Source organism: Mustelus asterias, chromosome 5 (assembly GCF_964213995.1).
Source record: "Mustelus asterias chromosome 5, sMusAst1.hap1.1, whole genome shotgun sequence".
In the NCBI taxonomy this organism is placed as follows: domain Eukaryota; kingdom Metazoa; phylum Chordata; class Chondrichthyes; order Carcharhiniformes; family Triakidae; genus Mustelus; species Mustelus asterias.
This window is the reverse complement of record NC_135805.1, coordinates 10,656,338-10,676,733: the sequence shown is the minus strand read 5'-3', so window position 1 is coordinate 10,676,733 and position 20,396 is coordinate 10,656,338. Positions and strand designations below refer to the sequence as shown.

Sequence of the window (20,396 nt, the reverse complement as noted above, 5' to 3'; positions counted from 1 at the left end):
CCGTGTTGGTATAGACAGTGGGTGAACATTCTGCTGTGTTTCTATATGGTGACAGTGTTGGTATAGACTGTGGATGAACATTCTGCTGTGTTTCTATATGGTGACAGTGTTGGTATAGACAGTGGGTGAACACATTGCCGTGTTTCTATGTGGTGACAGTGTTGGTCTAGACAGTGGGTGAACATGTTGTTGTGTTTCTATATGGTGACAGTGTTGGTATAGACAGTGGGCGAACACATTGCTGTGTTTCTATATGGTGACAGTGTTGCTATAGACAGTGGGTGAACATATTGCCGTGTTTCTATATGGTGACAGTGTTGGTATAGACTGTGGATGAACATTCTGCTGTGTTTCTATATGGTGACAGTGTTGGTATAGACAGTGGGTGAACACATTGCTGTGTATCTATATGGTGACAGTGTTGGTATCGACAGTGGGTGAACACATTGCTGTGTTTCTATATGGTGACAGTGTTGGTATAGACAGTGGGTGAACACATTGCTGTGTTTCTATATGGTGACAGTATTGGTATAGACAGTGGGTGAACATTCTGCTGTGCTTCTATATGGTGACGCTGTTGGTATAGACAGTGGGTGAACACATTGCCGTGTTTCTATATGGTGACAGTATTGGTATAGACAGTGGGTGAACACATTTCCGTGTTTCTATATGGTGACAGTATTGGTATAGACAGTGGGTGAACATGTTGCCGTGTTTCTATGTGGTGACAGTGTTGGTATAGACAGTGGGTGAACATGTTGCTGTGTTTCTATATGGTGACAGTGTTGGTATAGACAGTGGGTGAACACATTGCCGAGTTTCTATATGGTGACAGTGTTGGTATAGACAGTGGGTGAACACGTTGCTGTGTTTCTATATGGTGACAGTGTTGGTATAGACAGTGGGTGAACATGTTACTGTGTTTCTATATGGTGCCAGTGTTGGTATAGACTGTGGATGAACATTCTGCTGTGTTTCTATATGGTGACAGTGTTGGTATAGACAGTGGGTGAACATGTTGCCGTGTTTCTATATATTGACAGTGTTGGTATAGACAGTGGGTGAACACATTGCTGTGTGTCTATATGGTGACAGTGTTGGTATAGACAGTGGGTGAACACATTGCCGTGTTTCTATATGGTGACAGTGTTGGTATAGACAGTGGGTGAACACATTGCTGTGTTTCTATATGGTCATGATGTGGAGATGCCGGCGTTGGACTGGGATAAACACAGTAAGAAGTTTAACAACACTAGGTTAAAGTCCAACAGGTTTATTTGGTAGCAAAAGCCACACAAGCTTTCGAAGCTCTAAAGCTTCGAAAGCTTGTGTGGCTTTTGCTACCAAATAAACCTGTTGGACTTTAACCTAGTGTTGTTAAACTTCTTACTTTCTATATGGTGACAGTGTTGGTATAGACAGTGGGTGAACACATTGCTGTGTTTCTATATGGTGACAGTGTTGGTATAGACAGTGGGTGAACGTGTTTCTATATGGTGACAGTGTTGGTGTAGACAGTGGGTGAACATGTTTCTATATGTTGACAGTGTTGGTATAGACAGTGGGTGAACGTGTTTCTATATGGTGACAGTGTTGGTGTAGACAGTGGGTGAACATGTTTCTATATGTTGACAGTGTTGGTATAGACAGTGGGTGAACGTGTTTCTATATGGTGACAGTGTTGGTATAGACAGTGGGTGAACACATTGCTGTGTTTCTATATGGTGACAGTGTTGGTATAGACAGTGGGTGAACGTGTTTCTATATGGTGACAGTGTTGGTGTAGACAGTGGGTGAACATGTTTCTATATGTTGACAGTGTTGGTATAGACAGTGGGTGAACGTGTTTCTATATGGTGACAGTGTTGGTGTAGACAGTGGGTGAACATATTTCTATATGTTGACAGTGTTGGTATAGACAGTGGGTGAACGTGTTTCTATATGGTGACAGTGTTGGTATAGACAGTGGGTGAACATAAGAACATAACATAAGAAATAGGAGCAGGAGTAGGCCATCACCAGTCTTGCCTGGTGATTGTCGAGCGGGCAAGACTGTTCTCTTCCTGTTGGGGAGCGCTTCAGTGGTCACGGGCATTCGGCCTCTGATATTCGGGTAAGCGTTCTCCAAGGCGGCCTTCACGACACACGACAGCGCAGAGTCGCTGAGCAGAAACTGATAGCCAAGTTCCGCACACACGAGGACGGCCTCAACCGGGATATTGGGTTCATGTCACACTATTTGTAACTCCCACAGTTGCGTGTACCTGCAGAGTTTCACTGGCTGTCTTGCCTGGAGACAATACACATCTTTTTAGCCTGTCTTGATGCTCTCTCCACTCACATTGTTTTGTTTCTTAAAGACTTGATTAGTTGTAAGTATTCGCATTCCAACCATTATTCATGTAAATTGAGTCTGTGTCTTTATAAGCTCTGTTTGTGAACAGAATTCCCACTCACCTGAAGAAGGGGCTTAGAGCTCTGAAAGCTTGTGTGGCTTTTGCTACCAAATAAACCTGTTGGACTTTAACCTGGTGTTGTTAAACTTCTTACTGTTTCTATATGGTGACAGTGTTGGTATAGACAGCGGGTGAACACATTGCTGTGTTTCTATATGGTGACAGTGTTGGTATCGACAGTGGGTGAACACATTGCTGTGTTTCTATATGGTGACAGTGTTGGTATAGACAGTGGGTGAACACATTGCTGTGTTTCTATATGGTGACAGTATTGGTATAGACAGTGGGTGAACATTCTGCTGTGCTTCTATATGGTGACGCTGTTGGTATAGACAGTGGGTGAACACATTGCCGTGTTTCTATATGGTGACAGTATTGGTATAGACAGTGGGTGAACACATTTCCGTGTTTCTATATGGTGACAGTATTGGTATAGACAGTGGGTGAACATGTTGCCGTGTTTCTTTGTGGTGACAGTGTTGGTATAGACTGTGGATGAACATTCTGCTGTGTTTCTATATGGTGACAGTGTTGGTATAGACAGTGGGTGAACACATTGCCGTGTTTCTATGTGGTGACAGTGTTGGTCTAGACAGTGGGTGAACATGTTGCTGTGTTTCTATATGGTGACAGTGTTGGTATAGACAGTGGGTGAACACATTGCCGTGTTTCTATATGGTGACAGTGTTGGTATAGACAGTGGGTGAACATGTTGTTGTGTTTCTATATGGTGACAGTGTTGGTATAGACAGTGGGCGAACACATTGCTGTGTTTCTATATGGTGACAGTGTTGCTATAGACAGTGGGTGAACATATTGCCGTGTTTCTATATGGTGACAGTATTGGTATAGACAGTGGGTGAACATGTTGTTGTGTTTCTATATGGTGACAGTGTTGGTATAGACAGTGGGTGAACACATTGCTGTGTTTCTATATGGTGACAGTGTTGGTATAGACAGTGGGTGAACATATTGCCGTGTTTCTATGTGGTGACAGTGTTGGTATAGACAGTGGGTGAACATGTTGCTGTGTTTCTATATGGTGACAGTGTTGGTATAGACAGTGGGTGAACACATTGCCGTGTTTCTATATGGTGACAGTGTTGGTATAGACAGTGGGTGAACATGTTGTTGTGTTTCTATATGGTGACAGTGTTGGTATAGGCAGTGGGTGAACACATTGCTGTGTTTCTATATGGTGACAGTGTTGGTATAGACTGTGGATGAACATTCTGCTGTGTTTCTATATGGTGACAGTGTTGGTATAGACAGTGGGTGAACATTCTGCTGTGTTTCTATATGGTGACAGTGTTGGTATAGACTGTGGATGAACATTCTGCTGTGTTTCTATATGGTGACAGTGTTGGTATAGACAGTGGGTGAACACATTGCTGTGTATCTATATGGTGACAGTGTTGGTATCGACAGTGGGTGAACACATTGCTGTGTTTCTATATGGTGACAGTGTTGGTATAGACAGTGGGTGAACACATTGCTGTGTTTCTATATGGTGACAGTATTGGTATAGACAGTGGGTGAACATTCTGCTGTGCTTCTATATGGTGACGCTGTTGGTATAGACAGTGGGTGAACACATTGCCGTGTTTCTATATGGTGACAGTATTGGTATAGACAGTGGGTGAACACATTTCCGTGTTTCTATATGGTGACAGTATTGGTATAGACAGTGGGTGAACATGTTGCCGTGTTTCTATGTGGTGACAGTGTTGGTATAGACAGTGGGTGAACATGTTGCTGTGTTTCTATATGGTGACAGTGTTGGTATAGACAGTGGGTGAACACATTGCCGAGTTTCTATATGGTGACAGTGTTGGTATAGACAGTGGGTGAACACGTTGCTGTGTTTCTATATGGTGACAGTGTTGGTATAGACAGTGGGTGAACATGTTACTGTGTTTCTATATGGTGCCAGTGTTGGTATAGACAGTGGGTGAACATGTTACTGTGTTTCTATATGGTGCCAGTGTTGGTATAGACTGTGGATGAACATTCTGCTGTGTTTCTATATGGTGACAGTGTTGGTATAGACAGTGGGTGAACATGTTGCCGTGTTTCTATATATTGACAGTGTTGGTATAGACAGTGGGTGAACACATTGCTGTGTGTCTATATGGTGACAGTGTTGGTATAGACAGTGGGTGAACACATTGCCGTGTTTCTATATGGTGACAGTGTTGGTATAGACAGTGGGTGAACACATTGCTGTGTTTCTATATGGTCATGATGTGGAGATGCCGGCGTTGGACTGGGATAAACACAGTAAGAAGTTTAACAACACTAGGTTAAAGTCCAACAGGTTTATTTGGTAGCAAAAGCCACACAAGCTTTCGAAGCTCTAAAGCTTCGAAAGCTTGTGTGGCTTTTGCTACCAAATAAACCTGTTGGACTTTAACCTAGTGTTGTTAAACTTCTTACTTTCTATATGGTGACAGTGTTGGTATAGACAGTGGGTGAACACATTGCTGTGTTTCTATATGGTGACAGTGTTGGTATAGACAGTGGGTGAACGTGTTTCTATATGGTGACAGTGTTGGTGTAGACAGTGGGTGAACATGTTTCTATATGTTGACAGTGTTGGTATAGACAGTGGGTGAACGTGTTTCTATATGGTGACAGTGTTGGTGTAGACAGTGGGTGAACATGTTTCTATATGTTGACAGTGTTGGTATAGACAGTGGGTGAACGTGTTTCTATATGGTGACAGTGTTGGTATAGACAGTGGGTGAACATAAGAACATAACATAAGAAATAGGAGCAGGAGTAGGCCATCACCAGTCTTGCCTGGTGATTGTCGAGCGGGCAAGACTGTTCTCTTCCTGTTGGGGAGCGCTTCAGCGGTCACGGGCATTCGGCCTCTGATATTCGGGTAAGCGTTCTCCAAGGCGGCCTTCACGACACACGACAGCGCAGAGTCGCTGAGCAGAAACTGATAGCCAAGTTCCGCACACACGAGGACGGCCTCAACCGGGATATTGGGTTCATGTCACACTATTTGTAACTCCCACAGTTGCGTGTACCTGCAGAGTTTCACTGGCTGTCTTGCCTGGAGACAATACACATCTTTTTAGCCTGTCTTGATGCTCTCTCCACTCACATTGTTTTGTTTCTTAAAGACTTGATTAGTTGTAAGTATTCGCATTCCAACCATTATTCATGTAAATTGAGTCTGTGTCTTTATAAGCTCTGTTTGTGAACAGAATTCCCACTCACCTGAAGAAGGGGCTTAGAGCTCTGAAAGCTTGTGTGGCTTTTGCTACCAAATAAACCTGTTGGACTTTAACCTGGTGTTGTTAAACTTCTTACTGTTTCTATATGGTGACAGTGTTGGTATAGACAGCTGGTGAACACATTGCTGTGTTTCTATATGGTGACAGTGTTGGTATCGACAGTGGGTGAACACATTGCTGTGTTTCTATATGGTGACAGTGTTGGTATAGACAGTGGGTGAACACATTGCTGTGTTTCTATATGGTGACAGTATTGGTATAGACAGTGGGTGAACATTCTGCTGTGCTTCTATATGGTGACGCTGTTGGTATAGACAGTGGGTGAACACATTGCCGTGTTTCTATATGGTGACAGTATTGGTATAGACAGTGGGTGAACACATTTCCGTGTTTCTATATGGTGACAGTATTGGTATAGACAGTGGGTGAACATGTTGCCGTGTTTCTATGTGGTGACAGTGTTGGTATAGACAGTGGGTGAACATGTTGCTGTGTTTCTATATGGTGACAGTGTTGGTATAGACAGTGGGTGAACACGTTGCTGTGTTTCTATATGGTGACAGTGTTGGTATAGACAGTGGGTGAACATGTTACTGTGTTTCTATATGGTGCCAGTGTTGGTATAGACTGTGGATGAACATTCTGCTGTGTTTCTATATGGTGACAGTGTTGGTATAGACAGTGGGTGAACATGTTGCCGTGTTTCTATATATTGACAGTGTTGGTATAGACAGTGGGTGAACACATTGCTGTGTGTCTATATGGTGACAGTGTTGGTATAGACAGTGGGTGAACACATTGCCGTGTTTCTATATGGTGACAGTGTTGGTATAGACAGTGGGTGAACACATTGCTGTGTTTCTATATGGTCATGATGTGGAGATGCCGGCGTTGGACTGGGATAAACACAGTAAGAAGTTTAACAACACTAGGTTAAAGTCCAACAGGTTTATTTGGTAGCAAAAGCCACACAAGCTTTCGAAGCTCTAAAGCTTCGAAAGCTTGTGTGGCTTTTGCTACCAAATAAACCTGTTGGACTTTAACCTAGTGTTGTTAAACTTCTTACTTTCTATATGGTGACAGTGTTGGTATAGACAGTGGGTGAACACATTGCTGTGTTTCTATATGGTGACAGTGTTGGTATAGACAGTGGGTGAACGTGTTTCTATATGGTGACAGTGTTGGTGTAGACAGTGGGTGAACATGTTTCTATATGTTGACAGTGTTGGTATAGACAGTGGGTGAACGTGTTTCTATATGGTGACAGTGTTGGTGTAGACAGTGGGTGAACATGTTTCTATATGTTGACAGTGTTGGTATAGACAGTGGGTGAACGTGTTTCTATATGGTGACAGTGTTGGTATAGACAGTGGGTGAACATAAGAACATAACATAAGAAATAGGAGCAGGAGTAGGCCATCACCAGTCTTGCCTGGTGATTGTCGAGCGGGCAAGACTGTTCTCTTCCTGTTGGGGAGCACTTCAGCGGTCACGGGCATTCGGCCTCTGATATTCGGGTAAGCGTTCTCCAAGGCGGCCTTCACGACACACGACAGCGCAGAGTCGCTGAGCAGAAACTGATAGCCAAGTTCCGCACACACGAGGACGGCCTCAACCGGGATATTGGGTTCATGTCACACTATTTGTAACTCCCACAGTTGCGTGTACCTGCAGAGTTTCACTGGCTGTCTTGCCTGGAGACAATACACATCTTTTTAGCCTGTCTTGATGCTCTCTCCACTCACATTGTTTTGTTTCTTAAAGACTTGATTAGTTGTAAGTATTCGCATTCCAACCATTATTCATGTAAATTGAGTCTGTGTCTTTATAAGCTCTGTTTGTGAACAGAATTCCCACTCACCTGAAGAAGGGGCTTAGAGCTCTGAAAGCTTGTGTGGCTTTTGCTACCAAATAAACCTGTTGGACTTTAACCTGGTGTTGTTAAACTTCTTACTGTTTCTATATGGTGACAGTGTTGGTATAGACAGCGGGTGAACACATTGCTGTGTTTCTATATGGTGACACTGTTGGTATAGACAGTCAGTGAACATGTTGCCGTGTTTCTATATGGTGACAGTGTTGGTATAGACAGTGGGTGAACACATTGCTGAGTTTCTATATGGTGGCAGTGTTGGTATAGACAGTGGGTGAACATGTTGCCGTGTTTCTATATGGTGGCAGTGTTGGTATAGACAGTGGGTGAACATGTTGCTGTGTTTCTATATGGTGACAGTGTTGGTATAGGCAGTGGGTGAACACATTGCCGTGTTTCTATATGGTGACAGTGTTGGTATAGACAGTGGGTGAACATGTTGCTGTGTTTCTATATGGTGACAGTGTTGGTATAGACAGTGGGTGAACACATTGCTGTGTTTCTATATGGTGACAGTGTTGGTATAGACAGTGGGTGAACACATTGCCGTGTTTCTATATGGTGACAGTGTTGGTATAGACAGTGGGTGAACATGTTGCTGTGTTTCTATATGGTGACAGTGTTGGTATAGACAGTGGGTGAACATGTTGCTGTGTTTCTATATGGTGACAGTGTTGGTATAGACAGTGGGTGAACACATTGCTGAGTTTCTATATGGTGGCAGTGTTGGTATAGACAGTGGGTGAACATGTTGCCGTGTTTCTATATGGTGGCAGTGTTGGTATAGACAGTGGGTGAACATGTTGCTGTGTTTCTATATGGTGACAGTGTTGGTATAGGCAGTGGGTGAACACATTGCCGTGTTTCTATATGGTGACAGTGTTGGTATAGACAGTGGGTGAACACATTGCCGTGTTTCTATATGGTGACAGTGTTGGTATAGACAGTGGGTGAACATGTTGCTGTGTTTCTATATGGTGACAGTGTTGGTATAGACAGTGGGTGAACATGTTGCTGTGTTTCTATATGGTGACAGTGTTGGTATAGACAGTGGGTGAACATGTTGCTGTGTTTCTATATGGTGACAGTGTTGGTATAGACAGTCAGTGAACATGTTGCCGTGTTTCTATATGGTGACAGTGTTGTTATAGACAGTGGGTGAACACATTGCTGTGTTTCTATATGGTGACAGTGTTGGTGTAGACAGTGGGTGAACATGTTGCTGTGTTTCTATATGGTGACAGTGTTGGTATAGACAGTCAGTGAACATGTTGCTGTGTTTCTATATGGTGACAGTGTTGGTGTAGACAGTGGGTGAACATGTTGCTGTGTTTCTTTATGGTCATGATGTGGAGATGTCGGCGTTCGACAGGGGTAAGCACAGTAAGAAGTCTCACAACACCAGGCTAAAGTCCAACAGATTTATTTGGTAGCAAATACCATAAGCTTTCGGAGCAATGCTCCTTCGTCAGATGGAGTGGCCTCTGTTCTCAGAACCGTTATACGTCGACAGAATATCACATTCGCAAGACCAAGGGGATGTCCATTCACAATGTTAATTGGTTCAGAGACTTCCAGACTCTTGTGGAATGCTGCAACTCAGTGGTCCTTCAGCAAGCAATGAATCTGCTCTGGCAGCAGATCAACGCAAAGCCGTTGGCTCAGGATCAGTGTCTTCTCCAGGGGCTTCACCCTCCTCGGCTACTCCGTCTTGAAAACATACAATGTTTCTGTGGTGAATTCCATCGGCTTACCACTCTCTAGATGAAGACATAGAAACATTGCAGCATGTTTACCCACTGTTTCCACCAATACTGTCACCAGATAGAATGAGATCATTCTATAACTTCTTCACTGACTCAATTTCTCCTCGTATGTCAGTCCCGCCATCTCAGAAATTCGTCAATAAACCTTTGTTGCGCTTTGTCTATTGCAAGAACATCCTTCCTCAGATAAGGAGACCAGAACTGCAACAAGGCCCTGTATTATTTTAGCAAGATATCCCTATTCCTATACTCAAATCCTCTCACTATGAAGGCCAACAGACCATTTGCCGCCTTTACTGCCTGCTGCACCTGCATGCTTACCTTCATCAACTGCTATACGAGGACACCCAGGTCTCGTTGCACATTCCCCCCACTCAATTTAGAGCTATTCAGATAATCTGCCTTCCTATTTTTGCTACCAAATTGGATAACCTCACATTTATCCACATCATATTGCATCTGCCATGCATTTACCCACTCACTCAACTTGTTCAAATCACATTAAGGTATCTCTGCATCCTCCTCACAGCTCACCCTCCTACCCAGCTTTGTGTCATCTTCAAACCTGATGATATTACAGTTCGTTCCCTAATCTGAATCATTAATGTACATTGTGAATAGCTGGGGTCCGAGCACCGATCTCTGTGGTGCCCCATGAGTCACTGCCTGCTCTTCAGAAAAATACCTATTCCTGCTCTTTGTTTCTTGTCTGCCAACCAATTTTATATCCATCTCAGTACACCACCCCCAATCCCATGTGCTTACAGTGGCACAGTGGTTAGCACTGCTACCTCACAGCGCCAGGGACCCGGGTTTGATCCCGGTGTGGGTGACTGTGCAAAGTCTGCACATTTTCCCCGTGTCTGTTGGGTTTCCTCCGGGTGCTCTGGTTTCCTCCCACAGCTGGAAAGATGTGCTGGTTAGGTGCATTGGCCGTGCTAAATTCTGCCTCAGTGTACCCGAACAGGTGCCGGAGTGGGGCGACTAGAGGACTTTCACAGTAACTTCATTGTAGTGGTAATGTAGACTTGTGACAAATAAATAAACTTTATTTTTACTTTAATTTTACATGCTATTCTATGTGGGACTTTATCGAAAGCCTTCTGTAAGTCCAAAAGAACCAGATCGGCTGGCCCCCCCTCATCAACTGTAAAGGCTGCATTCTCTCAAAATTCCAGTAGATTTGTCAGGCATGATTTCCTTTTCATAAATCCATGCTATGTCCAATTCTACCACTGTTTTCCAAGTGCTCTGCTATAAAATCCTTGATAATGGATTCTAGAATTTTACCAACTAGCAATATCAAGTTGCCAGATCTATAATTCCCTGTTTTCTCTCTACCTCCCTTTTTAAATAGTGGGATTCCATTAGCTACCCTCCAATCTATAGGAACTATTTCAGAGTCTCTTGAATTTTAGAAAATGACCAGCAATGCATCTACTATTTATACGGCCACTTCCTTTAATACTCTGGGATGTAAATTATCAGTCTCTGGCCATTTATCAATCTTCAATCCCATCAATTTCCCCAACACCATTTCTCTACTAATATTGATGTCCTTCAGTTCCTCCCGCTCGCTAAACCCTGTGTTCCCCGATATTTATGGTATGTTTGTATCCTCCTTTGTGAAGACAAGATCACAGAATGTATTTATTTGGGCAGACATTTCTTTGTTCCCCATTTTAAATTCCCCTAATTTTGACCGAAAGGTAAAAGGTTTGTTTTCAATCTTTTTCTCTTCACACAGCCATAGAATCTTTTACAGTCAGTTTTTATGTGCCCCGCTCGCTATATTCTGTTTTCCCCATCTTAATCTTTTGCTGAATTTTCAACTGCTCCCAATCCTCTGTTCTGTTGTTTTTTTCTGGCCAATCGGTATGCCTTTTCCTTGGATCTAATATTATCTCTAATTTCCCTTGTAAGCCATGGTTTTAAAGTTTAAGTTTTAAAGTTTATTTTATTAGTCACAAGTAGGTTTACATTAACACTGCAATGAAGTTACTGTGAATATCCCCTAGTCGCCATACTCCGGCACCTGTTTGGGTACATTGAGGGAGAATTTAGCATGGCCAATTCACCTAACCAGCACATCTTTGGACTGTGGGAGGAAACCGGTGCACCCGGAGGAAACCCACGAGGACAGTGACCTGAGCCGGGAATTGAACCCAGGTCCTTGGCGCTGAGAGATTCCCATCTTACTTTTGTGCCAGATAGGAATAAACAATTTTTTGTGTTGCACCTTATCAAATACCTTTTGGAAATCCAAGTATACTACATCTGCTGGTTCCCCTTTCTCTACCCTACCAGTTAAATCCTCAGAAAACTAATCAATTTGTCAAACTTGATTTCCCTTCAATAACACCAAGGTGACCTATGCATAGTGCACTCCATACCCTTTGTATTGAGTCCTCAGTGTAGTTGTGTATTGCCATTACCATGTTGCGTTATCTACTCTTTATTTGGAGAGGATTATTCAGCAGCTGAGTGCCGTGGTGTTGCTGAACATTAAATCATTGCTTTGTTTTAATGCACAGGCCTACGAGCTCTCCACACTGACGGGTACCCAGGTACTTCTCCTAGTGGCTAGTGAGACCGGACATGTGTATACCTTTGCCACAAGGAAACTGCAGCCTATGATCACCAGTGAGACAGGGAAAGCGCTGATCCAAACCTGTTTAAATTCTCCTGATTCGCCGCCACGTTCCGATCCCACCACGGATCAGAGGATGAGTGCCACAGGGTTCGAGGAAACTGATCTGACCTATCAAGTATCGGAGACGGACAGCAGTGGGGAAAATAAGGTAAAAACTGAAACTGGTATATGGCAAGAAGGAATAAGGAATACATGGAGTGGCCGTGCAATAAGTGGTGTCTGCAGTGTAGCAGCAGCTGCAGCAAGAGAGGGGCACTGATATAGAGCATGCAGCGTCACAGGGAGGTCAGTAGTCTTGGTCTGTACTGGGTCCGGTTCGGACCCACTTCCAGGGAATTGATAACATTTCAAACGTCCGCCTGCACTTGTTTAGAGAAAGCAGGTTGAATGAATTGATGTACTGCCCAGTCGTGAGGTCCAGGAAGACCCGACGTTCAGTCCTTAATTGGGACCCAAAAGGGAGCCAAGAGTGCTGGATGTACCACTGGTTACCATAGAATCATAGAAACCCTACAGTGCAGAAGGAGGCCATTCGGCCCATCGAGTCTGCACCGACCACAATCCCACCCGGGCCCTACCCCCGCATATTTTACCCGCTAATCCCTCTAACCTACGCATCCCAGGACTCTAAGGGGCAATTTTTTTAACCTGGCCAATCAACCTAACCCGCACATCTTTGGACTGTGGGAGGAAACCGGAGCACCCGGAGGAAACCCACGCAGACACGAGGAGAATGTGCAAACTCCACACAGACAGTGACCCGAGCCGGGAATCGAACCCAGGTCCCTGGGGCTGTGAAGCAGCAGTGCTAACCACTGTGCTACCGTACCGCCTGGTTACAGGTTACGCCTGGGTTTAGAGACAGTACACACCATAATGCGAGTTCATGCTGTTGATCGACAATGAATGGACACTTGTATATGACGTCAACTGTAATGGGCATGTGTGGATCTGCTAGAGGGCAGCCAACAGCCTGAAACAAGCCACGAGGTGTTCCCTGGCTGTTAGCCTGTTACTATTGATCATTCAGGCTACCTCATGGACACTGACCATTGAGTGGAAGGCACCTGGCATGACATGACCGAATTGACCATCTCAAGCAGAGAATTCTTTTTTTTCCTAAGCAGCAGGCTTTCTCTTGTTTTGAGAAACTGTTGGGCTTTACTAAGAGTTAGGGGCCTTGGCTGATGCTGATCATTCCCACTGATGTTTTCTGATATCTGAGCTGCACATTTAACTCTGTGAACCAGCTGGTGATTGTGAGTGCTGTGTAGAGGGAGGAATAGGATCTGACGATAGGGCAACAGCCGTGACCATGTGTTAGCACAGTCCAGATAAGATACCAATCTTTATTAGTCAATGGAACAAAACTTTCATTGTTTATTTGCATGTTTGTGTCCTGTGCATGTGTGTGTGTCATAATACTTACAAGATGTGTATGATGAAGAGTTGTGTATATTCACTGGGAGGAGTGGCGGGAAGTAAAATGATGATCAGAATTATACTTTTCTTTCCATCTTGCGTTTGGAAGGTCACTCACGAGGCCTTGGCTTCCCTGCCAGAAAGATTATTCCAAATGTTGTGTGTAGTTCTGGTCACCTCACTATAAGAAGGATGTGGAAGCGCTGGAAAGAGTGCAGAGGAGATTTACCAGGATGCTGCCTGGTTTGGAGGGTAGGTCTTATGAGGAAAGGTTGAGGGAGCTAGGGCTGTTCTCTCTGGAGCGGAGGAGGCTGAGGGGGGGACTTAATAGAGGTTTATAAAATGATGAAAGGGATAGATAGAGTGGACGTTCAACGACTATTTCCTTGGGTGGATGGAGCTATTACAAGGGGGCATAACTATAGGGTTCATGGTGGGAGATATAGGACGGATGTACGAGGTAAGTTCTTTACCAGAGAGTGGTTGGGGTGTGGAATGGACTGCCTGCAGTGATAGTGGAGTCAGACACTTTAGGAACATTTAAGCGGTTATTGGATAAGCACATGGAGCACACCAGGATGATAGGGAGTGGGATAGCTTGATCTTGGTTTCAGATAAAGCTCGGCACAACATCGTGGGCCGAAGGGCCTGTTCTGTGCTGTACTGTTCGATGTTTCAGTCTTTAAGCAAAGCAGAGTTTTTGCTTCACTTTGAAATTTAACTTTCTGTTCAAATTATATTTGTATTCTCTGCAGCTATTGATCTGATTGGATACTGTGGTTATCTGAGCAATGCCATTTAACATCGTAGCATTGCCCAGTCTCATAACCAGTGTATTTAAATTGGTTCATACTAGTAGATCACAGTGCTCCTGGCTTTTTTCATCCATTTAATTTTAATTTTATTTTACTTTATAGTTTAGATTAAAGTTAAGACCTGATTGATGAATTAGTATGAAAGTTAGAGCCCAATTTAGCATATTAAAATACTGTTCAATTCATCAATGTGATCGAGAGGATAAAGTTAAAGAACAAAGAAAATTACAGCACAGGAACAGGTCCTTCGGCCCTCCAAGCCTGCACCGACCATGCTGCCCGACTGAACTAAAACCCCCTATCCTTCCAGGGACCATATCCTCTATTCCCATCCTTATTAATCCAGATTACCCTTAAAAATCACTACTGTAGCTGCTTCCAGGCAACCACCACCCTCTGTGTGTAAAAAAAAATCTTGCCTCTTACATCTCCTAACCTTGCCCCTCGCACCTTAAACCTGTGCCCCCTGGTAATTGACTCTTCCACCCTGGTAAAAAGTTTGACTATCCACTCTGTCCATGCCCCTCATAATCTTGTAGCTTCTATGAGGTCGTTCCAGTGAGAACAAACCAAGTTTCTCCAACCTCTCTTCGTAGCTATTGCCCTCCGTACCAGGCAACATCCTGGTAAATCTTTTCTGTACCCTTTCCAAAGCCTCCACATCCTTCTGGTAGTGTGGCGACCAGAATTGAACACTGTATTCCAAGTGTGGCCTAACCAAGGTTCTATAAAGCTGCAATATGACTTGCCAATTTTTAAACTCAATGCCCCGGCCGATGAAGGCAAACATGCCGTATGTCTTCTTGACTACCTTCTCCACCTGTATTGCCACTTTCAGTGACCTGTGTACCAGTGACCTGTGTACCTGTGTACCTGTATTATTCAGCAATTATACCTACTGTGGTTGTAACAAAAAAGCATTTCCGTTAACATCCCTATAAAAGCAGGTAAAAAAGAACAGGCAGTTGATTGTGAATCTTTACGTTTGGGAATCTTTAAGTATGCTTACATTATTAACATTGCAATGAAGGTATTGTAAAAATCCCTTAGTCGCCACACTCCGCGCCTGTCCAGGTCCACTGAAGGAGAATTTAGCATGGCCAATGCACCAAACCAGCATGTCTTTCGGACTGTGGGAAGAAACCGGAGCACCCGGAGCAACCCACGCAGACACAGGGTGAACTCCACACGGTCACCCAAGCCAGGAGTTGAACTTGTGACCCTGGCGTTGTGAGACAACAGTACGAACCATTGCCAATGTGCCACCCTATATTTGATACATTTAATAGTCTAATGAACAGAAGCTTGTCAGGACAGTTCAGACCCATGGAGTGCACCTCCTGTTCCAGGTGGGAACTCCAGGACTTTCCTCATGTCTTGCTTGGGGGAGGCATGGTGGCACAGTGGTTAGCACTGCTGTCTCACAGCGCCAAGGACCCAGGTTTGACTCCTGGCTTGGGTCACTGTTTGTGTAAAGTTTGCACGATATCCCCGTGTCTGCGTGGGTTTCCTCCGGGTGCTCCAGTTTCCTTCCACAGTCCAAAGATGTGCGGGTTAGGTGAATTGGCCATGCTAAATTGCCCGTTGGTGTCAGGGGGGCTAGCTAGGGTAACTGCATGGGGTTATGGGGGTAGGGCCTGGGTGGGATTGTGGTCGGTGCAGACTCGATGGGCTGATGGCCTTCTGCACTATAGGGATTCTATGATTGATGTGCGTGTCATTATTCAAGTGCAACCAACTGGAGTTCCAGGTCTGAATCATCTACTGTGCAGGAGGTGGCTATTCAGCCCTTTGTGTCTGCACTGACCCTCCAAAGGAGCATCTTAACCAGGCCCTATCCCCGTAACACCACTAATCCCCTTAACCTACACATCTTGGGACACTAAAGGGCAATTTAGCGTGATCAATCCACCTAACCTGCACATCTTTGGACTGTGGGAGGAAACCGGAGCACCCGGAGGAAACCCACACAGAGACAGGGGGAATGTGGAGACTCCGCACAGTCAGTCACCCAAATCCAGAAGGCCCAAAGCCCCCTGGTGCTGTGAGGTAGCAGTGTTCACCATTGTGCCACCCACTGGTTTTCAAAGCTTGAGCTGCATCCGGTGGCAGATTTGTGAAAATTGATTGCATGTTTATATCTGTGGTTACCCCGCAGCTTTAAGGAGTAAATAGGTGACAGCTGGGAGGTCAACAATGACCAGGCAGATAGTGCAGGAGTCCTGGAGTCTTGCAGGATGAAAAGTGATGGTTCATCTGGCCTTGTTTGTTTTGCTGTGGCTGGCTCAGCTGCATAGGAGGGCATAATAAGCGAGCAATAGTGATAGGAGACTTGATAGCTGGGGGGTGGATTTCTGAGGCTGCAGAATCTGGGCTGGTGAGTTGTTTCTCTGCTGTCAGGCTTGAGGTTATCACTGAGTGGCTGGTGTGAATGCCTGTGGCCCTGGTCCGTATCAGTACCAATGGGATAAGTAAAAAGAGTGGTGAGGTCATGCAGAAGAGTTTCAGGAGTTAGGGATTTCCAGATTTCTCACTGTGATAGTGAATGAATAAATCAGAGGATAGAGCAGATGAATGTGTGGCTGGAGGAGATGGTGCTGGAGGTTTTAGATTCTTGGAAAAAAGGTACCATTACATGGCTGGTTGTATTCCATGGGCCACCAACTAGTGAACAAGATGCGGAGGAACAAAGTAAGAAAGTAGTTGTAACTATCTTTAATTATCTGTAACAGATTGGAAGAGTGAAGGGCAGAGAGGGGCAGGTGTCTCTAGAGTGTGTTCAGGAGATTATGCGGCAGTACATTTCCAATCCAAAGATGTGCGGGTTAGGTTGATTGGCCATGCAAGAAAAAAAATTGCCCTTAGTGTCCTGCGATGCGTAGGTTAGAGCGATTAGTGGGTAAATATGTAGGGATATGGGGGTAGGGCCTGGGTGGGACTGTGGTCGGTGCAGACTCGATGGGCCGAATGGCCTCTTTCTGTGCTGTAGAGTTTCTATGATTCTATGATTTTTATGAATCCGTTGAGGAAGGAAGCATTGCTGGGACCAAGTTCTTAGGAATGAAGTGGGTCAAGTGGGGGAATGTTGACGAGACAAAGAGCAATTAGGGTAGGGCCAAATTCAGTGGAGTGAGAATGGATGTGGCCCCTGGCCCAGGGAAATTGGAATGAAAGATTCACAAGCAAACCTGCATCTGAATAATGGGCTGCCTTGAAAGAGAAGGCGGCTTGGACACAATTGGTACATAATCCCAGAACAGGGAAAGATAGGGTGGACAAATCGAGATCCCCTGGATGGTGAAAGAGATAGAGTAAGATCAAGCAGAAAAAGGATACATCTGATAGTAACAGGGATGTTGAGGAGCAGATAGGGAAACAGATCCTGGAGAGATGTAGGAATAACAGGGTTGTCGTAATGGGAGACTTTAATTTCCCAAACATAGATTGGAATATCCCTAGAGTAAGGGGTTTGGATGGGGAGGAGTTTGTTAGGTGTGTTCAGGAGGGTTTCCTGACACAGCATGTGGATAAGCCGACAAGAGGAGAGGCTGTACTTGATCTGGTACTGGCTAATGAGCCTGGACAGGTGTCAGATCTCTCAGTGGGGGAGCATCTTGGGGATAGTGACCTTAACTCTATCTCCTTCACGCTAGCATTGGAAAGAGATAGGATCAGGCAAGCTAGGAAAGTGTTTATCTGGAGTAAGGGGAAATATGAAGCCATCAGGCAGGAGATTAGAGGTGTAAATTGGAAGGAGGCATTCTCGAGGAAAAGTACTGAAGTAAGGTGGCAGATTTTCAAGGAATGTTTGTCTGGAGTTCTGCATGACAACGTTCTGATGAGACAGGGAGGTGTTGGTAGGTTACGGGAACCGTGGTGCACGAAAGTTGCGCTGAACCTAGTGAGAAAGAAAAGGAAAGCGTACAAAAGGTTCAGAGAGCTAGGCGATGATAGGGATCTAGATGTGTATACGGCTTGTAGGAAGGGACTTAAGAAAGAAATTAGGAGAGCCAGAAGGGGTCACGAGAAGGCCTTGGCAGGTAAGATTAAGGAGAACCCTAAGGCGTTCTATAAATATGTGAAGAGTAAAAGGATGAGATGTGAAGGAATAGGGCCTATAAAAGCTGAAGGTGAGAAAGTCTGTACAGAACCAGAAGAAATAGCAGAGGTGCTTAATGAATATTTTACCTTGGTATTCACGGTGGAAAAAGACCTGGGTGGATTGAGGCAGACTGAAAAGATTGAGTATGTGGACATTAAGAAAGAGGATGTGTTGGAAATTTTGAATAGCATCAAGATAGATAAGTCGCCGGGTCCGGATGGGATGTACCCCAGGTTACTGTGGGAGGCGAGGGAAGAGATTGCAGAGCCTCTGGCGATGATCTTTGCATCGTCGTTGGAGACGGGAAAGGTTCCGGAGGATTGGCAGGTCAAATGGGATGAAGGAGTATAATATCAAGGGTAAGACTCTTAGCAGTGTAGAGGATCAGAAGGACCTTGGGGTCCGGGTCCATAGGACTCTTAAATCGACCTCGCAGGTAGAGGAGGTGGTTAAGAAGGCGTATGGTGTGCTGGCCTTCATCAATCGAGGGATTGAGTTTAGGAGTCAGCAGATAATGATGCAGCTTTATAAGACTCTCGTCAGACCCCACTTGGAGTACTGTGCTCAGTTCTGGTCGCCTCATTACAGGAGGGATGTGGAAATGATTGAAAGGGTGCAGAGAAGATTTACAAGGATGTTGCCTGGGTTGGTTGGCATGCCTTATGAGGATAGGCCGAGGGAGCTCGGTCTTTTCTCCTTGGAGAGACGAAGGATGAGAGGTGACCTGATAGAGGTGTACAAGTTGAGAGGTATAGATCGGGTGGATTCTCGGAGGCTTTTTCCCAGAGCTGAAATGTCTGCTACGAGAGGACACAGGTTTAAGGTGCTGGGGAGTAGGTACAGAGGAGATGTTACGGATAAGTTTTTCACTCACAGGGTGGTGGGTGAGTGGAATCGGCTGCCGTCAGTGGTGGTGGAGGCAAACTCAATAGGATCTTTTAAGAGACTTCTGGATGAGTACATGGGACTTAATAGGATGGAGGGTTATAGGTAAACCTATATATAAGCCTAGGTAGGTAGGGACGTGACCGGTGCAACTTGGGCCGAAGGGCCTGTTTGTGCTGTATTTTTTTTATGTTCTGTGTTCTATGATGATTGCCATGTTGCTAATATGAGGGTAAACCAAACTGAATACAGAAGATTCAGAGGGAAAATGAAAAAATAAATGAGAGAGTACGAGAAGAAACTGGCAGCTAACATAACAGGAAAATCAATGTTCTCGACAGACTTATAAATAGTTAAATGATAGGGCTGATTAGGGACCAAAGAAGGGATTTACATGAGCATAGCTGAGATATTAAATAGGTATTTTGTACCTCAATTTAATTTGAAGTTTATTTATTTATTGTTAAAAGTCGGCTTACATTAACACGCAATGAAGTTACTGTGACGATCCCCGAGTCGCCACACTCCAGCGACTGTTCGGGTACACTGAGGGAGAATTTAGCATGGCCAATGCACCTAACATTATGGAAGGTTTAGTAAGTTTGTGGACGACATAAAGATTGGTGGATTTGCGGATGGCAATGAGGACCATCACAGGGTACAGCAGGGTATAGATCGGGCGGAGAGGTGGCAGATGGAGTTTAATCTGGACAAATGTGAGGTAATGCACTTTGGAAGGTCTAATACAGATAGGAAATATACAGTAAATGGCAGAACCCTTAAGAATATTGGTAGGCAAAGGGATCTGGGTGTACAGGTACACAGGTCACTGAAAGTGGCAATGCAGGTGGAGAAGGTAGTCAAGAAGGCATGTGGTGACGTTCACGAGGGGTCATAGGTTCAAGGTGAAGGGGGGGAGGTTTAACACAGATATCAGAAGGACATATTTTACACAGAGGGTCGTGGGGGCCTGGAATGTGTTGCCGGGCAAGGTGGTGGAGGCGGACACACTGGGAACGTTTAAGACTTATCTAGACAACTATATGAACGGAGTGGGAATGGAGGGATACAAAAGAGTGGTCTAGTTTGGACTAGGGAGCGGCGCGGGCTAATTGTTCTTTGTTTCTCGTTTCAAGGCTTCATTCTATGATCATCTTGCTGGTGCCAGTACAGAGC

At 44.7% G+C, this 20,396-nt stretch overlaps 1 protein-coding gene across 4 annotated transcripts in view; it reads left to right on the top strand.

Annotated features, from left to right (window-relative positions):
- LOC144493358 (serum response factor-like) overlaps positions 1–20,396 on the top strand; it is a 240,806-nt gene that overhangs the window by 10,501 nt on the left and 209,909 nt on the right. For all 4 annotated transcript variants that reach the window (XM_078212165.1, XM_078212162.1, XM_078212163.1 and 1 more), the window contains exon 2: positions 11,878–12,144. In XM_078212165.1, the coding sequence (XP_078068291.1) occupies positions 11,878–12,144 (267 nt within the window). The remainder of the gene's footprint in view (positions 1–11,877; positions 12,145–20,396) is intronic.